At 46.4% G+C, this 19,649-nt stretch overlaps 1 protein-coding gene across 4 annotated transcripts in view; it reads left to right on the top strand.

Moving 5' to 3' along the window:
- Positions 1-16,398, top strand: part of RUVBL1 (RuvB like AAA ATPase 1) — a 70,555-nt gene extending 54,157 nt beyond the window's left edge. For 2 of the 4 annotated variants that reach the window (XM_074404167.1, XM_074404168.1), the window contains exons 10-15: positions 719-782; positions 2,158-2,356; positions 10,055-10,157; positions 14,461-14,552; positions 15,554-15,749; positions 16,194-16,396. In XM_074404167.1, the coding sequence (XP_074260268.1) occupies positions 719-782; positions 2,158-2,356; positions 10,055-10,157; positions 14,461-14,552; positions 15,554-15,713 (618 nt within the window). In that variant the 3' untranslated portion in view covers positions 15,714-15,749; positions 16,194-16,396. Of the gene's footprint in view, positions 1-718; positions 783-2,157; positions 2,357-10,054; positions 10,158-14,460; positions 14,553-15,553; positions 16,010-16,193 lie in introns of those variants that run through there. The other 2 variants (XM_010336885.3, XM_003926134.3) reach the window with 2 other exon arrangements.
- The last annotated feature ends 3,251 nt before the right edge of the window (positions 16,399-19,649 follow it).

Genomic DNA, 19,649 nt, shown 5'->3' on the forward strand with positions numbered 1-19,649 from the left:
ACACTGACCTCTTCCTCTTGCTGACTGCACTGTTAGGAGCCCGCAGGAGGATACAGGTGAGTGGTGAACCTGCTATGGAGTCAGCCATTCCACAGGAACAGGCCCGTAGACTGAACAGCTCCAGGTTAAGTAAGGGCTACGCTGATTCGAGCCTGTGGCCAAATCTAGTGAAAGGAGGCAAGGCAATATAATCATGGTATGTTTATACTTACTCTTATAGTCCGTGTGTCCCCAAAGGCACGGGAACATTGGGAGGAAGTCATGAGTCCAGTTAGGGTCGATGCCCCCCAGAGGGCATTTGACTTGAACTTTAATGACTGGGAACTTCCTAGGAAGGAGAATCATATTCCTGGAAGATGGAATAGATTTTGCAAAAGCATTGAGTCATAAAAGAGCTTTGGGGTATCCAGGGCAGGGCTCATGGTCTTGTATGGTTAATCAAGGAACAAGGGATTGAAAAAAGATAGGGCTGGAGAAGGAAGCTGGGCAGGCACCACAGAGCTTATACTTCCCATGAAAGGATTTTGTTTGATTCTTCCAGGTCCTGGAGAACCTCTAAAAATTCCTCTGTGTTTAGAAGCTCCTCAGGCTTTGAGGAGGGTTCTCCATACCTCAGGATCCCATGTTGAATTGATAAGTGGGATGCAGGGGGATGAGGCTTCTGCAGCCACCTTAGAAAGCAGCACTGATTCTGACTCTAAGGTCTTCTCTTGTACAGGGGGGACAAGATATCTTGTCCATGATGGGCCAGTTAATGAAGCCAAAGAAGACAGAAATCACAGGTAGGACAACTAGCATGGCCTGCGAGCAAGGGGCAGGGTGGAGGGCCCTGTGTTCTGAGTTGCTCTTGCAGCTCTGTGAGCACATCCACCCTAAGGAAATGCCTCAGAACAGTTCCTTCTTCCTCATAGTTCAGAGCTTGACTCTAGCCTAAGTCTCTGGTGGCCTTTAGGCAGCCACACAGCACCTGTGTTTATGGCTGCCCCTCTGCAGTCACAGTTTCTGGCCCCTGTGAGGTCCCAGAAATGTGGATTTGTGTTGCCTAGCTCTGCTGGAGCACAGGCTCTGGAGCCTTGGTGCTGTCACCCTGCTCCCCAGTAGAGTGCAGGGCAGCTCTGCAGGTCAGCTCCACACACTGCCCTGCCAGTTTGTGGGCACTTCCGAGCTCCATGAGGGACACTGCTGCTGCTCCCATGTGAACCTTTATTTTACCCTGCTCCTCTTCCTAGCTTTCCTGTTGTTGTTGTTTTTTCTAATTCTACCTACAGTTTCGTCACCTTAGGTTGGTAGTTAAATATTAAAGCAAATATTATCGTTAAAGTTTTAGCCAGGGCAGCAATCTGAGACCTTTCTGTTCGAGTTTGTCAGGAGCAGTTTCTTTGTTTTCACGTGGTTTTCGGTGTGCATCCCCTTTGGATAATTCCTGCCTCGTGCCTTTGGTGGAAGACGCTGCATCAGATCTTCCAGTTCTCTGTTTGTGAGCTGCTCCTTCCTGATGATAACACAGGAGCTGGTTTGGAAAATGAGCACTGAGACCTTAGCTGGGTTGTGTAACTTTGAGAGACTCATCCCTCTAGGAGCTCTGAGATTGGGCCTTCCTTCAGAGCTTTTCATTCCTCCAAGGTTTTCTGCTCAGGATTCTAAAAGCACCCACTTCCTTATTCCAGGCACTTGATTGAAAGTTAATTAACCTAAGCATTGTTATGTGGGACCAAAAGAAAGGGTCATTTACTGAGTATAGAACGGGAAAATTTGCATGTGAAAATTCATTTCATCCAGGGCTCCTAACCTCCAATGTCTCCCAGATCAGACAGAGCTAGATTGGGTGTGTGGGAGGTGATAAGGCATGGTAGTCAGTGAGTGTGTGTCAGGAAGGGATTCCCATGCAGAATACCCATGCAACCTTTTCACATTTACCCAAACACATCTTTTAGGGGAGGCTGCCAATTCTGTGACCTTTAGGTGTGATTATCACTGTGTTCAGATGATGACACTGAAGCCTGGAGTGGGGACACACCCTGCCTGGGGTCAAATAGCTAGTAGGAAAACTAGGCACCCAGTGTGGGTTTAGATTGAGTTTAGGTTGGGGAGAAGAGAAAGGGCGATAGTCTTCCCCAGCCTGGTGCTGACCTTGCCTGCCATCCTTGCATCTCCTAGACAAACTTCGAGGGGAGATTAATAAGGTGGTGAACAAGTACATCGACCAGGGCATTGCTGAGCTGGTCCCGGGTGTGCTGTTTGTTGATGAGGTCCACATGCTGGACATTGAGTGCTTCACCTACCTGCACCGTGCCCTGGAGTCTTCTATTGCCCCCATCGTCATCTTTGCATCCAACCGAGGCAACTGTGTCATCAGGTAGGATGGCTGCCTGACAGCCACAAGGCTTTTTTACCTTCCATCTGGGCTCATTTGTTCCTCAGGATCTCTCTAAACCCCACGAGTCAGGACGGAGACGAGGGGAGGTCATGTTGTTTTTGAGGGAAAAGGTGCCAAGTGGCTTGGCTCCGGCCTCATTTCTAGTCACCAAAGGCAGCAGCTGCTCTGTCACTTATGATGAGGGTCTCCCACATGGTGTCTGGGGTGTAATACTACAATTTGGTCATTCAGTTGGAGTGTACAAAGGTAAGATCAAACAGGGCTAGTCTTTGATGACCTTATACACGTGAACGTCTTCAGTCTTCATCTGAGCTCTGAGAGGTAGGGATTATTGACGTCATTTTTCAAATAAAGAAACTGAATAGAATCATAACTTGTTCCTTATCATAAAGACAGGATAAGAACCTAGCTCCTTCTGATAGTAAAACCAGCATTTACACTGCTGTCTTTCCAGCCCCCAGCTCCACTCCTTCCCATCCCTTTGGCCTGCCTTTGGGAAGGGCAGATGTTGACCCCTGGAAGGCAGATGTTCATATGGTGCTCATCCTGCCAAGATTGGCCCGGAGCTGGACCAGGAACTTTCCTGGGGATGCTTTTTTTTCTAAGCACTCTCCAGGCTCGTGGTCCTAGATAACACCCCATCTTTCCATCTCTCGAGCCCAGTGTCAGTATTCCCAGTACCTGGTAGTTTTGTTGCTCTTTTGGTTTTCTCTGATTCTGTTTAAACGTTAGCGCCTGGTCTCTGCAGTGCTGGGGGCACAAAGGTGGGTGATAAGGGGCCTCTTTTCAAGCCTGCAACAGAGAGTGTGGGGACAAAGTCCCTGAGGCTGCATGCTCAGGGCAGTGGAGGGAGTGGGAGTTGGAAAGACTAGCCCATGAGTATCTCAGGGCAGAGCTGGAGCCAAACTGAGTTTGAAATCAAAACTGCTGATTTGCCTAACTCATCTCTGAATGATGGTGGGCCATATCTAAGATTTTAGTTTGCTCTTAATAGAGAAGCTTTATTATTAAGACTGTCCAAGCTGGGCACAGTCTTAGTAATACAGTGATATGCACCTGTATTGCACACTTTGGGAGACTAAGGTGGGCAGATTGCTTGAGGCTAGGAGTTGAAGGCTGTAGTGTGCAATGATTGCACCTGTGAATAGCTGTTACACTCTAGCCTGGGCAACATTGTGAGACCCCGTCTCTAAAAATAATTTTAAAAAATAAACCATGTAAACCCTGGTGTGGCTGGCTCTAGATAGGCCCCACAGTGGGGATTCAGTAGTGCTGTGAGTACTGCAGTATAGTAGCAGTCCCTCCTGCTCAGGTGGATTCTTTCACTTGCAGTTAGGATTCGAATGTGTGATTCAAGTCCATGTGGCAGCATCTTGTAACTTCTCTGAATCCCTGTGATGCTCTCTGGAAAGACCACTGTCACAAGTGCCTCCTAATAAGTCTTGGAAAGAAAGTGTGTGCCAGATCCAGCATGGCTACCTGGGTAACAGCTGGAGACAGATGCATGTGGGCCTTGTGCCTGGTATGCCTGACATGCCTGTGGCTGGCTGGGCTTGACCACGCCAGGCTTCATCCTGATAGTGCAGCTGGTGAAAGAGCTTAGCCTTGGACAGACGGTGCCCCCTGCTGGGCAACTCTGCTAATAGGCTCCCTTCCCTCCACAGTAGGGAACTCAGCCCAGCAGATGCCCACAGAGCCTGGCATCTCTTGTCTCCAGAAGCAAGATCTCTCAGTCCCATCCCACCCAGGACTAAGGTTCACAGGAACGTGGCCTTGATCTCAGAACCTGCTTAGTGAAGACAAAGCTCTGGCCAGCCTGAAACTTGGGAGATTTTGCCCCAGCCCCATCTGGGCTGAATTGATCAAGGGCTGCTAGAGGTTGTGGAGACTCCTTGCCAGACTGCAGTCACCCAAGTGGAAGGAAGAGGCTCAGAGCGTGGATCTTTAGGAAGGTTGGTTTAGGTAACCCAAATTCAGTTGTGTGCTCTGGAAGAGAACTTTGTCACTATGTTCTAGTAGGAAATTTGTTGTAGTGGTGATAATAATGTCAACATGGACATTTTATGTAAACAGCACCATATAATCTGGTCTTTTGTGACTGGCTTCTTTCACTTAGCATGATGTTTTCAAGGTTCATCTATGTTGTAGCATGCGTAGTACTTATTTCTTTTTCTGGCTGAATAGTATTCTATTACATGGAATATTTAATAGTATATCTTATTTAACCATTCATTAGTTGATAGACATTGGGTTGTTGGTTTGTTTGGTTATTATGAATAATGCTGCTCTGAACATTTGTGTACAACTTTTCTTTTTTTTAAGTAGAGATGGGGTCTCGCTTTGTTGCCTAGGCTGGTCTTGAACTCCTGGGCTCCAAGGATCCTCCTGCCTCAGCCTCCCAAACTGCTAGGATTACAGGTGTGAGCCACCACACCTGGCCTATGTACAAAATTTTTACGTGGAACAGGTTTTATTTCTTATGATTATGTACCTAGGAATGGGTCCAGTGGTAACCGTTTAACTTTTCAAGGAATTGCCAGCTGTTTCCAAAGCCAGCTGCATCATTTGACATTCCCACCAGCAATGTATGAAGGTTCCAATTTCTCTGCATTCTTGCCAACACTTCTCTGTCTTTTTGATTGTAGATATCCGAGTGAGTAGTGAAGTAATATCTCATTATGATTTTATTTGCATTTCTTTAAGGACTAAGGATCTTGAGCATCTTTTCATATGCTTATTGGCCATTTGTATATTGTCTGTAGAAAAATGTTTATTCATGTCTTTTGCCCATTTTTTTTTTTTTTTTTGAAACATAGTCTCTGTTGCCAGGCTGGAGTACAGTGGCGTGATCTCAGCTTATTGCAACCTCTGCCTCCTGGGTTCAAGTAATTCTCCTGCCTTGGTGTCCCGAGTAGCTGGGCCTACAGGCGTGCGCTACCATGCCCAGCTAATCTTTGTGTTTTTAGTGGAAATGGGGTTTCACCACCTTGGCCAGGAATGTCTTGATCTCTTGGCTTTGTGATCCGCACACCTCGGCCTCCCAAAGTGCTGGGATTACAGGCGTGAGCCACCACCATTTTTTATTCAGGTTCTTTGTCTTTCTGTTGTCGAATTGTAAGAGTTCTTTATATATTCTGGATACTAGATCTTTATTATTTATATGTGATTTATAAATATTCTATTTGGATTGTTATTTCAGTTTCTTGACAGTGTCTTTTGACACACAAAAGTTTTAAATTTTGATGAAGTCCAATTTATGTTTTTCTCTTTTGTTTGTGTTTCTGGTTTTGTATCTAAGAACCCATTGCCTAATCTAAAATCACAAAGGTTTATGCCTGTGTTTTCTCCTAAGAGTTTTAGTTTCAGCTTTTGTGTTTAGGACTATGATGCATTTGGAGTTAATTTTCATGTATGGATAAGGAAGGGATTGGTCCAACTACATTATTTTGCATGTGAATTTCCAGTTGTCCCAGAACCATTTGTTGAAAAGACTGTTCTTTTTTTATTGAATTGTCTTGGCAGCTTCAGAAAATCAAATGGCTGTCCTTTTAGCACTCTTACCGTGTGCCCACTGAGCCAAGGTTAAGTGGTTGTTAGGTGAGTTGCCCATCACATTACCTAGAGAGGTGTTTTTACTGCGCTTTCTGTCAGCAGAAAAGCTTTGTGTTATCTGTGTTCCTATAGTTACAGGATTACATAAAGAAGCATTTATGTGGTGATTCTCAACAAGGGACAAATTTGTTCCCCTGGGGACACGTAGCTATGTCTGGAGACATTTTTACTTAACATGACTCAGAAGTGCTGCTGGCATCTAGTGGGTAGAGGCCAAGGACGCTACTGAACATCCTGCAGCGCATAGGGCAGCCTTTCAAAGAGTTAATTTGGTCTGGAACGCCAACAGGGTCACAGTGGAGAAACCCTGAGTTACAGTAAGAGGAAAGTAGTCACAAACGAGTCAGCCATGTTGCACATGCGGCGGTATATCTGTAGAGTTCATTTCTGGAAGTACATTTGTCTTGTTCCTTTCGACACACCGTATTGGATTCAAAGGAGAGTTGGGCCTACGGCTTCACAACTCCAAACTGTCTATCTGGAGGAAGCTCACTAATGGCTGGGTTTGGACAATTGCTGAATGGTGAAATGTTAAAATTAATAGTAAACTGAGGCCAAAACCAGAAATGAACTTCTAGAATGCAAGAATAAATCTGCAGATTTATGTAAAATGTAATTATTATGCAGCTTATTAGCAGTTTTATATTATAACATTACCATGATGGCTGTCTTGTTAAACCATGATCCTCCCTACTCCCTGGCCCCCCAGCTACTGCTGAGGTCAGCACACAGTCCAGCACCACTGCTAGCTAGCACATGGGGGCTCCACTCAGCCAGCGTACCCAGCAGCGTCACTGACCAGAACTGTCTCCCATGAATACATTTTCTAGAAGAAATTTTCTACTTCAGATTCATAGCTTGGACAAATCTAAAAAATGTTTGGTCTTTAATTCCTGAAAAATGTTTAGCAGCCCTCAGCAGCCTTTTCTTTTTTGTTTTTCTTCTCAAATTCCTTTTTACCGCTTAGCAGCCTTTTAATAGACTTCAGAAACTGTAAGAAATGTTCTTAATGGATTTCTATAAATTCTGTTCTTGTAAAATTTGATTATAGAGTACTTCATTTTTCTCTAACCTTTTTGTCTTTAAACTTTTAATGTTTATTGTGATTTATCATGGGTGGTGTAGAATTTTGGATATTTTTGTCCTTGGGATATTTTTTTTTTTTTTTTTTTTTTGAGACAGAGTTTCGCTCTTGTTACCCAGGCTGGAGTGCAATGGTGCGATCTCGGCTCACCGCAACCTCCGCCTCCTGGGTTCAGGCAATTCTCCTGCCTCAGCCTCCGGAGTAGCTGGGATTACAGGCACGCGCCACCATGCTCAGCTAATTTTTTGCACCATTAGTAGAGACGGGGTTTCACCATGTTGACCAGGATGGTCTCGATCTCTTGACCTCGTGATCCACCCGCCTCGGCCTCCCAAAGTGCTGGGATTACAGGCTTGAGCCACCGCGCCCGGCTGTCCTTGGGATATTTTAATGTGGCACAATTGAGATCTTACAATTTCCTCAGAATTCCCAAAAGAATTCTCAAATAAGATTTAAAAAATACTTGTGGTCTAAATAGAATTAGAAAACTAAAAATTAAATATTGTTTTAAAAGGTTATTTTGTTTAATGTGAAGGTTGCAGGCATTTGAATCATGATAGAATTTCATCTTTATAATTCTTGCATAATTTTAAGAGGACATTTGCTGCTGGAAAAAAAAGTTTTCTGTAAAGTTAACTGAATATTTGTATTTGCTATTAGTCTGTTTCCATATTTACTTTGAAGATTTTATTTTATTTTTTTGCATTAGATTCAACAAGTCATTAATGTAGCATTTTATTCTCCTTTGAATTGTTTTAATTGTGGTAAAATATGTATAACATAAAATTTGCCATTTTAACTATTTTTAAGTGTACAATTGTTGGCATTAATGACATTCACAGTGTGGTATGACCATCACTTCTATTTCCAAAACCATCACTGCTATTTTCAAAACTTTTCCATCACCTCAAAATCAGAAACTCTGTAACCATCAAGCATGAAGTCCCAACCCTCCCTCCCCTCAGATCCTGGTAACATAACATCTATTTCTGTCTTTTTTTTTTTTTTTTTTCTTTTGAGACAGGGTCTCGCTCTGTCATCCAGGCTGGAGTGCAGTGGCACAGTGTTGGCTCACTGCAACCTCTGCCTCCCAGGCTCAAATGATTCTTGTGCCTCTGCTTCTGGAGTAGCTGGGGTTACAGGCACATGCCACCAAGCCAGCTAATTTCTGTCTCTATAAATTTGCCTACTATAGATATATCCTGTAACGAAACTATAAAATATTTGTTCTTTTGTCTCTGGCTTATTTCACTTTGCATGTTTTCAGGGTTCATCCTGTGCTAGCATGTATTTTGTTTGCATTTTATTTTTGCAATCATAAATATGCATTTTTATACCTCAACTAACTGGATAGAATTTAAACAGGTAGATTTTATTTTTACTAAAGTTAAATTTTTATCATGCTTACTTGTTTTTGAAACCAAATAATCAGATACTATCAAATCTAATTGACATGACTAGTTCTTTGTTATAGTTATACTGATGACTTATAACCATAGGCTATACAATCCTGTACAAGTTGAAGAATACCAGAAATGTAGACTCTTTGCTGTTATGACCCTCAGACGCCAAGAAGCCCACAGTATATGGGGTCTCCAAACACTGTAGCTGAAGACTTGCCCTGTGTGCCACCAGTGGCTGCCCAGAGCACCTCAGGGTCTTGTGGGTTGGCAAATTTCCTCTCCTATGGCTTGGTTAAGGGTTCAAGAGAAAAATAGGCAAAAGATGGGATTGGACCCTTCTCAAAAAGAAATAAAATAATATATATAAAGGAATACGTTCAAATGCCTCATTAGTAATCAAAGAAATGCAAACTTAAATAAGGTGTTACCTTTCCCTCTTTTTCTAAACTTGAAATAGCAAAATATTTCAGAATGGGAATACTCGGTACTAGCTATGATCCTGTGAGGTTAGATAACTCATGCAGCTATATAAATTAGGATAGTTACTCATTCAAGTAGCTATTCAGGGTTCTGTCAGGCACTACAACAGTTGCTAAAGAAATGCTTATGGCTGTATGTGTAAAATTATTTATCAAAATATCAATAAAAATAATAGCAACAGTTGGAAACTACCTAAATGCTCAACAATTTGGGTTAAGGAAAATATTTAATGGATTATTAAGTAAATACTAAACATAATTATTAAGACTGGCAAGCCAGGTGCAGTAGCTCACACCTGTACTCCAAGCTACTCAGGAGCCTAAGGTGGGAGGAGCACTTGAGTCCAGGAGTCTGGGGCTGCAGTGAGCTGGCATCATGCCACTGTACTCTAGCCTGGGCCACAGAACAAGACTCAGTCTCAAAAACAAAACACAACAAAAAGACTGCAGCAACATGGATGAAAGCAAAAAAAAAAAATATGTGCATACTTAGTATAATTTGTAAAACAGTGTATATGAAAGTTTGGCAAATATCCAGATGATTATTTTTTAGTATGATTTTAGTTGGCGTTTTTTTTCCTCTTTTCCACTTTTCCTATGATACTGATGATTACCAAGATAATGAAGTTTTTTTTTTTTTTTTTTCCTTTGTGAGACAGAGTCTCACTCTGTCACCCAAGCTGGAGTGCAGAGGTGCAATCTTGGCTCACTGCAACCTCTGCTTCGCGGATTCCAGTGATTCTCATGCCTAAGCCTCCCGAGTAGTTGGGATTACAGGTGTGCACCACCATGCCCAGCTAATACTTGTAGTTTTAGTAGAGACAGCGTTTCACCATGTTGGCAAGCTGTTCTTAAACTCCTGACCTCAGGTAAACAACTCACCTTCACCTCCCAAAGTGCTGAGATTACAGGTGTGAGCCACCATGCCCAGCCTAAAGTTTTTTATGTGACTGGAGGTTAGCATGTTTACTCTGCTCCTGACTCTGATTCTCAGGCTGCCTAGCCAGCTGTTTTTGGTATGAGTGCTGTAGCTGTATTTCCAGTGTCGTTTCTTGTCTAATAGAGGTTTATGTGATGGGATTAATTTTGCCCCTTGCAGAGGCACTGAGGACATCACATCCCCTCATGGTATCCCTCTTGACCTTCTGGACCGAGTGATGATAATCCGGACCATGCTGTATACTCCGCAGGAAATGAAACAGGTGAGCCTCCCTTCTTCCTTTCTGCTTTCTTTTCCTCTCATTTGCTCCCAGTGTTCACTGACGGCTGTGCAGAAAGGTATCCAAGGCTTGGATCTGGCTCCCGTGCACCATCTCACCACTTAGCTGCTGGGCTTGAGCAAGTCACATTATTCCAGAGTCTCAACCTCCCCATCTGAAAGATAGGTTGGACTAACTAGATGCTGCCCCAACTGTCAACAGAAGCTCAGCTCCCTGTCTTGGCTGTTGTCTCTTCTGCTATTTGAAGCTCAGCTCCCTGTCTTGGCTATTGTCTCTTCTGCTATTTCCCTTTGATAAGCTTTAGGAAAAGGACAGTGAAAAAGTCAACTTGATGATAGCCATTAGGGAAGCTACCAGCTCTATAAAAAGGAGGCAATAAAATAATGATTTAGTGATAGCCTTTTGGTGACCAGGCCAGACTGTGCCTATAGCCTTTCCTACTCAGAGAACAAGGCCAGGCTCAGTGTTCCACCTGAACTAACAGTGAGCCAGCTCCAACAGGGTATAGAACGCAGCCACTGTGACCTGGAAGAGGCCAGTGCTTGTGTCCTCACAAAGGACACAAACCTGTCTGCTGTAAACAGCATGATGAATGACAGGTTTCTTGGAGGCCTGTCTTTGGAGGCCTCCCTGGGCAGGTCTGTGGCTTTGCAACAGAGTCCTTGAGGGCTTCTGCCAATTCTTGGAAATCTGGCCCATTCTTACTGCAGGCCATAGCACCTTACTGTTGGGTCCAAAACCCCATGTGTCCTGCTAAAAAAAGGCAGCCCGGCACAGATGTGGTCAGGGCCAGAGACACCAGGAGTATTTCAAGGCCCGCATTTGCCTGCTGATTGACTTGAGCAATTTGGGACATCTTGCTGAGCCTCCACCATCTCTGTTAAAGGGAAGATCTGCTCCCTCCTTTGCAAGATCGTCATTAGGATTTGTGAGGTATTGACAATAATGGGCCCTCCCGTTCTGTCGCTGTTGTTATTACTGTATTTATAGCTTTGTGTGCTTTATAGGTACCCTCTAGGGTCTTCTACGTACAACATACAACAGCTTCGAAATAGCCAGTGTTGGAGGCTCCAAGAACAAGGGTCCTGTGGCCATGTGGAGAGTAAGCAGCAGAGTCAGGACTACCGCTCAGCTAGTTTACCTTTGCTGCTGCCATGCAAACTCAGAGCTCCTGGCCCAAGCAGTCTGGAATGTTCTGCACTGTGCTTCTAGAGCAGTGATTTGCCAGGCCAGCTCTGGGCTGGGGCTATCTTGGCTCAGTCAGGAGGTTCTCTCCTCGGGCTTTCTCTCAGGACTGGTGGCTTTTTTCTCGCTGGATCAGGCAATAACCTCAGCATATTTACTGGAGCCTGGGCTAGGTTTTTAAACAAACTCAATGTAGCTTGTGTCCTCTGCAATCCCAGCCGACACCCTCATAAACTATCCTTGCAGGTTATTAAATGATTAAAGATCTCATTTATGAACTGTCCATTTTCGAGCAGCCTGAGACAGACACTCTCACTGTTGCTCTGACCTGCTCTAGTCAGAGAGAGAGCAGTGTCCCTGACATTCTGGAAGCTGAGCCACAGATTCACTGCAGCTCACTGAACGGGAGACGCTTAGGCTGAAGCTGTCTCCTGTGACCAGGCTCCAGGATTCAATATTTGTAACTCCCTGGAGTTTCAGAAGGTCCTGTGGGGACATTTTTCTTGGCGGGACCTGGCAGTTTCCTCAGTCCCAGCTGTGAGTGAGAAGCCCTTTTTGTCTTGAAGCCCAGAGGGGAGATCTGTTGATGGAGCAGGGAGTCCCTCCCAGCTCCTTTACTTGGTCATCCTTGTACCAGCCAGTAACTTTGAAGGGCCCCTCTCTGCCCAGCTGCATTTAGCTTTGGATCTCAGACCGTGGAGCCCCTCCTGCACAAGCTAAGATTGTTTCAATGGAGTGCACACCCTGGCATCTTACCCATGAGCCCAGCTGATAAGTTTCTTATGGCCTATGCCATGTTTGTGAAATATTTGAACAAGTTGCTGACATCTAGAACTCAGAGGATGTTATATTATTGTTTGCCTTTTAGTAATTGTTTACTTTATAAAAAACAAAATAGCTATTTCTGCCTTCTTTTTTCTCTCAACTTTTTATTACGAAAGATTTCAAACCTAGAGAAAAGCTGAAAAAAACATACAATGAAATGACATCAAAAGAACTACCCACGAGGCTGGGCGCAGTGGCTCAAGCCTGTAATCCCAGCACTTTGGGAGGCCAAGGTGGGTGGATCACGAGGTCAAGAGATCGAGACCATCCTGGTCAACATGGTGAAACCTGTCTCTACTAAAAATACAAAAAAATTAGCTGGGCATGGTGGCACGTGCCTCTAATCCCAGCTCAGGAGGCTGAGGCAGGAGAATTGCCTGAACCCAGGAGACGGAGGTTGCGGTGAGCCGAGATCGCACCATTGCATTCCAGCCTGGGTAACAAGAGCGAAACTCTGTCTCAAAAAAAAAAAAAAAAAAAAAAAAAAAATCTATAAAAAAAAAAAAAAAAAAAAATCTATAAAGATAAATTGAATGTCACCAAAATCAAAAGCTTCTGCTCCTTGGGCTGGGCGCGGTGGCTCAAGCCTGTAATCCCAGCACTTTGGGAGGCCGAGGCGGGTGGATCACAAGGTCAAGAGATCGAGACCATCTTGGTCAACATGGTGAAACCCCGTCTCTACTAAAAATACAAAAAAAATAGCTGGGCATGGTGGTGCGTGCCTGTAATCCCAGCTACTCAGGAGGCTGAGGCAGGAGAATTGCCTGAACCCAGGAGGCGGAGGTTGCGGTGAGCCGAGATCGCGCCATTGCACTCCAGCCTGGGTAACAAGAGCGAAACTCTGTCTCAAAAAAAAAAAAAAAAAAAAAAAAAGCTTCTGCTCCTTGAAAGACACTGTTAAAGGAAAGAAAAGACAAACCACAGACTGGAAGAAAATACTTTAAAAATACATATCTGGTCAGGCGAGGGGGCTCAGGCCTGTAATCCCAGCACTTCGGGAGGCCAAGGTGGGTAGGCCACCTGACGTCAAGAGTTCAAGACCAGCTTGGCCAACATGGTGAAACCCCAGCTAGGACATATCATACAAAGATCTGCATTCTGAGCCTGTCTTGACAAAAGGGAAGACTGCAGACGGCACCTTGCAGCAGTGGTGGCTGGGGTGGGGGCCTGCCTTCCCAGGGTATTTGCTGGCCAAGCATCTCACCCTCACTTGGCTCATTGCAGCTGCTTGGACCTGCTGGGGCTTTCCAGGGCCTTTCTGATCTGTGGGCAGCTGACATACTATCCCCCCACCCCAACCAGGATCATCAGAGACTGGCTCCCCACCCCTGGAACTCCTGCCCGCAGCGTCTCGGCCTGGAGAGCTGACAGGCGAGGCTGGCCACCTCAGTAAACCTCTGGCTCTCCTCCCTCCTGAATGGCAGAAGCTGAGACTCAGTCTTTCCCAGCTCCTGGGCCTCTACCCTGGGTGTGCTTTTATGGCTTTAATTTGAACAAGGGCTTCTGGATATCTTGTTTACGAAGCTGCCAAAGTGAAAAATTCCTGTATTATATGCGACTCGAAGTCCTGCAGTTATCTCAGCTCCACAACACACAACATCATTATCCCGGCTGCCCCTTATCACTCAGTGCTGGTGCGCCTGCAGGATCCTGGTCCACTGTGTTACAGCGTCCCCGCCGCCAGCTTGCCTCCCCTCCACCTCTACCAAGATCTTCAAACTGCAACAAGCGTCAGCCTCTTCTTGATAGATTAGATATCTCCCGGTGATGTTATGAGGCCTGGTAAATCTTTAAAAGTAACTTTTTTGATTTATTTAACCATCATATTTATCAAGCAAATAAAAAATGTCTCTTGCCTGAGTGCTTGTGGTTGATGGTACCCATGCTGGAGAGGAAGGTTAGAGCTCTTGAGGGAGCCCAGGGCAGGTTAGAAGAGGCCTCAGTTCTCTGCCTGGGGACAGGGGAGGGGAGGACATGGAGGCAAGAGCAAGCCACCTGGGAAGCCGCATACCTCCAGAGGCTCCAGCCACACTGAGTCAGTTGAACACAGCACACTGGCCGTGATGCCATTCATGCATACTTCGGGGCCATACATGCCTGGAAGGTGCCGGGTCGGCAGTTCTGGGCAGGTGTTGGCTTCCTGCCCACCAGCCCAGGTCTCGGTTTCTCTTATGCTGCACAGTGAGAAGTACTGAGTGACGTTGTCTTTAAAGTACTTTAGAAATGGGGTACTTGAGGTCAGTCACTGTTGATTATGTTTTTTCTCTTCTAAAAGATCATTAAAATCCGTGCCCAGACGGAGGGAATCAACATCAGTGAGGAGGCACTGAACCACCTGGGGGAGATTGGCACCAAGACCACACTGAGGTGAGCCGGTACCCTGAGCCCACCGGGGCTTCCTCAGCACAGCCAGGGCCCCCACTGTGGTCGTTCTGGGCAATAAAGGCAGGTCCCTTCCCAGGGCACAGTACTGTATCCATCTGCTCTTCCTGGCATGTTGGGTGCCAAGGCAGTTGAGTTTCAGATGCAGAGGATCAAGCCGATGGTTTTTAACAGGCTAGAGTAAGGCCGAATTCCCTGTTTCCTGCAGCAGATTCTCCCCTCTTGTGGAGTGTGCTTTGACCCTGGGCCTTCTTGTGGCAGAGAAGGTGCACAGAACTAGAGAGCAGGGCCTATGTGGCAGCTCATTAGCCTGGGCCCTGGCTCCTGTTCTCCTGCTGATATTAAGAGGCCTGGTAAATCTTTAACATTTTTATTTATTTAACCATTATATTTATCAAGCAAATAAATATCTAGGGGCCTGCAGACCATGTCCCTTAACAGTGGCCTAACTTATTGTAAAATCTTTGCTTCACAGTCCTCAGCCCTTTCCTACATCCCTTGAGTCAGTTCTTGCTCCTGAGGTTGAAGGCAGAGATGCAAGCTGTGAAATTTGGATAAAGGGGGACTTTTTAAATTGGCAGGCTTCGTGCCTTTCAGTGGGCATGTACTTCCAGCTGGCTGTGTTTTCGTTTCCCTGCCATGTTAAATATCCCTATCTGTCAGGCACCTGTATACATCTAAGTTTGCAGTCCTTGTCCAGTAGCAGTGACATTACTTCCTATTGGAGAGAATTTGTAGACTGTACTAAAGATTTGGGGAATAGCACTGAAGTCTTACTGGTGGCTCCTGGCCCCTCTCTGATGGGGTAGTGACTGCAGCTCTCTGACAAGTGACAACTTTGTTTTCCCTTTTCCATGTTCACAACAGCTAGCACAAGTCTAGCATTGGGAACTGCCCCTGGTGCCAGTGCTGCCTACTGATTTAGGGGAAGGGGCTTCCTTTGGTGGCCCCAGTTTCACTCCAGCCTTGGCCTCTGTCCACTCTAGGTACTCAGTGCAGCTGCTGACCCCGGCCAACCTGCTTGCTAAAATCAACGGGAAGGACAGCATTGAGAAAGAGCACGTCGAGGAGATCAGTGAGCTTTTCTATGATGCCAAGTCGTCCGCCAAAATCCTGGCTGACCAGCAGGATAAGTACATGAAGTGAGATGGCTGAGGTTTTCAGCAGCAAGAGACTCTTCAGGTGTGCCTGGCCTGGGTCCGGCCTGTGGGTGCTCACCCCTGGGCTTGGGGCTGTTGTCCCCACTCAGGCATGGTCTGCAGTGTTGTCAGTTCACTGTGGAAAGCATTTCTTTTTAAATTATCATAACTTTTCCTGTGGTTGCTTGAAAAGAACCCTTCCTTACCTGACGTGTTTTCTATAAATCTTCATAGGTTATTTTGATCTCTCTCTCTCTCTCTGTCTTCTTTAAGTTTTTTAAAAATAAATTTTTCAGAACAGTTTTAGATGTACAGAGTCATTGTGAACACACAATAGGGAGTTCCCATGTCTCATACCCCGTTTCCCTTATTGTTCACATGTTACAGCAGATGTCACGTTTGTCACAGTGAATGACCAATACCGATGCATTATTATACTGCGTTCACATTTTCTCAGTTTTAACTAATGTTCTTTCTTCTGTCCCAGGATTCCTCCCGGATGCCCCATTACAAGTAGCTGTCATGTCTCCTTAGATGTCTCTTGGCTGTGACATTTTCTTCGATTTTCCATGTTCTTGATGACCCTGACAGTTTTGAGGAGGACTGATCAGGTATTCTGTAGAACATCCCTCAATTGGGCTTTGACTGATGCTTTTTTCATGAGTAGCCTGGGATTGTGGATTATGGAGAGGAAGACCTCAGAGGTAAAATCCAGTTTTCATCACGTATCATGTGTGGTTCTTATCACATGCTAGCAACATGATAGTGACCTTGACCATTTGGCTGAGGTCAAGTTTGTAGGGTCTTCCCACTGTAAAGTTACTCTCTGCTGCCTTTCCATAGTTGCGAAGGAAGTCACTATGTGCAGCCCCTACACTTAAAGGGCAGGGGTTATGCTCACCTCTAGAGAACTGAATATTTATGGAAATTATTTGGGATTCTCCTGCATGGGAGATTGTATCAGGATGGACTCATGGAAGTTCATTGTATACTTTAGTAGATTTATTTTGTTGCTCAAATTGAGCCAGGTTTGGCCAGTGAGCGCTCTGTCAGTTGGCTTGTGTGTCCCTCTGATGTGTCCGCATCTCTCTGGCCATATCTCTGGGTTCACCCACTGAGTAAGCAGCAAGGGCAAATGCAGCACCGGATAGTGCACCTTACTGGAATGTGCCTTCCCAGTAGGATGAGTGCTGCTTGCCAGGCCTGTCTTCCCCTACCTGAGGTGGGGCTGAGCACCCGGACGCTGTTCCATGTGCAAGTTGGACAGCTGACACTTGCTCCATGTGCAAGTTCAGACTGGACCTCCCAGCTGTTATGATGTGGGAAGCCAGACTGACTAGGATGGGCATCTTGGTCCATTGCTTTGGTCCAAACTATGAGCTTCTTGTGGGGCAAGCAGTATTGTCCCTCCATTAGGGACAGTCCCCTGTAGTCGTGTTGAGGGGACAGTGGGAGGGGGCGGAGATGATACTGGGGATTCCATCCAGACTAAGAGGCCCCAGCCCGTGCCTGCTGCCAGAGTGATTCTTCTCCCTGGGCCTGGCCTCTGAGGAGACCCGGCGGGGGTGGTAGGACCCTTCATGAAGTCAGCTGCTCGTGTGGCCTGTGCCAGCTGTCAGTGTCCTCTGAGGCTGCGCTTGTCTTTGGCCTCCCAACTCAAGCCATGTTAGACAAACAGAAGGGAGATGTAGCAAGAGCTATTGCAGTAGGGACTGTGTTCACACTCTGTGTTCCGTGTTGCCTTGTTGCCTTGACAGTACCCTATGAGACTGAGATAGGTGCGCTAGTCCAAGTTCACTTCCACAGTGAGAGGAGGAGGGGGCAGTTCAGGCAACTCCCTTGCCCAGCTAGCGAGAGATAGAACCAGGATTTGAAATCAGGCTGCTCGGAACCTGTGCTCCTAACTCCTGGGGCCACACTGCCTCCTTCTGGGTGTTGCATGGTTGTCATTTAGTGGCAGCCAGGAGCTGTCAGGATCTAACCTCTATACCAGGCAGGTGAGGGAAGCTGGGTTCTCTGTGGGGAAGGTGACCCACTTAGAGGGCAAGAACCAGGCCTCTGCCCCAGCTGGGCATCTCACTTAGGCCCCAAGCCTTTCACAGTGTTTGATGACCAGGATGGAAGTGGCACTGACTGCAGATCTCACAGCCGCGGTTGGGACAATCTTCTTCAGCTGCCCAAGGTGCCAACATCCAGAGCAGCCAGGTGAGAAGGGGACTGTGGTCTTGCTCCTCCCAGGCCACAGACCCCTGGTTCCTGCTCCTCAGATATCCTGGCTGAGGTGGTGCCCAGAGAGATGGCCCAGCTCACTGGTCTGTGCTCCAAAGTGAGGGAGATGGTTCTGAATAGGTAGGAAGGTTGGCTTATTTTAATTTTCCTCCTATTTTTTCCAGCAAGGCCTGTGATTATTACATTAATCTTTCAGGTGAAGTTTTTACGACTGATCCCTTGCCGACTATGAGAAGTTTCTCTATCCATTACTAAGAGGGAAACAGACCCTGGTGGGGAAGAAAATATTTGTTACATCTTATCAGACTGACACACAATCTAACAACAATTACAGCAGCCCCATTTTTTGCGCTATTTCAGCTCTGGTGTGAAAAATTATTGTAATATTAAAGTGAGGCAGGGTAGGGGCTAGTCATTGGAAGTGGTTGAATATTCCAGGCTTTCAGCCCAGGCTTCTTGGGTGCCTCCCAGGGAGCCGATTGGGTGGCTGAGGAGAGAGAGGGAAGAATTTTCACATAAATCCCAGCGCCCTATTTCCTGTGCTAATGGCCCAGAGATACTTGTGAGACTGGGAAGGGCTCTTGAAAGACAAGTCCCTGGCCCTGGCAGGGAAACCCCCTTGTGCCCTGCCTCATTTTCTCAGTGCAGATACCTTCTTAACTGCCACACATCTTAGGTTTGCACATGCCAGATTGGTAGGATAGTTTGCTTTTTAGGACTAAATGGATTGTGCTGTCACACCAGAGCGACTTCTTGGTTAGCAAACCTTTTTTAGCCATTTGTGTAGTAAAGAAGGGGAGTAGGGTCACATCCCAGTCGACCTCTAGCTCTCAGAAACTGTGGCTAGCCCTGGGCGGAGAAGCTGGAGTGTCCCAAGACGGCCCTGTTCTGGAGGGTTGTGGGCAGAGGCTCAGTAGGAAGGGACCAGGGTTTCTGGGGCCCAGCAGGGTGTGGCATTGATTGCATTTTCCTCCTCTGTGTGGCCCTTGGTCCAAGCCCCTTGACATCTGGTTTCCTGGTGGGTGAGTGGGACATTCACGTCCCATAGACACATGTGAGGACTTGGTGAACTGACCTGTGGCTGCATCGGACACCCAAGAGACTAAGAGGTGGTGAAGAGTTCCTGATCCCTGGCCCACTTGGAGAAAGAGGTCACAGTTTGTCAAACTGGAGCAAGCAGCCTGCTAGGCCCTCCCTCTCCCTATTCCAGATAGCTGGCACTTGGAAGGACCCTTAGGATTCCCCCATGTTTGGAAAAAGCCCTTTAGCCCAGAGGGGCCAGTACTGGCTCAGGACAACACAACTCTAGAGCAGAGGGTAGCACGGGGCAACTGTCAGAAACAACACATTGCTTCTCACAGCGGCCCTAGAACCCCACCCTCGGTGAGGCTCAGCTTGTGCCCAAGCAGCCAGAGGTGGGTTCGTGATTACTCGCTTGTCCCAGCCAGCGCTGGTATTTGTAAGGCCAGACCTGCTGTTATTTGGTGTCTAGAAAAGAGGTCCCTGAGAGGTAGAACAGTGTTCACCCCTTCAACCGTGGTCATCCATTCTCCACACAGAAGTTCCTCTTCCTTGCTTCCTCTAGTGTGTGGCCACTCCCCTTTCATTTGTTCTCGGGAGAGCACGAGGATAAGGAATAAGGGAGGCCTGGGTAAGGGGACTGGGGAGCTCAGGGTGCAGGGCGGGCCACACTGCAAGGCCCCGGAATGGGAAA

This window comes from Saimiri boliviensis, chromosome 8, assembly GCF_048565385.1.
Source record: "Saimiri boliviensis isolate mSaiBol1 chromosome 8, mSaiBol1.pri, whole genome shotgun sequence".
Classification (NCBI taxonomy): Eukaryota; Metazoa; Chordata; class Mammalia; order Primates; family Cebidae; genus Saimiri; species Saimiri boliviensis.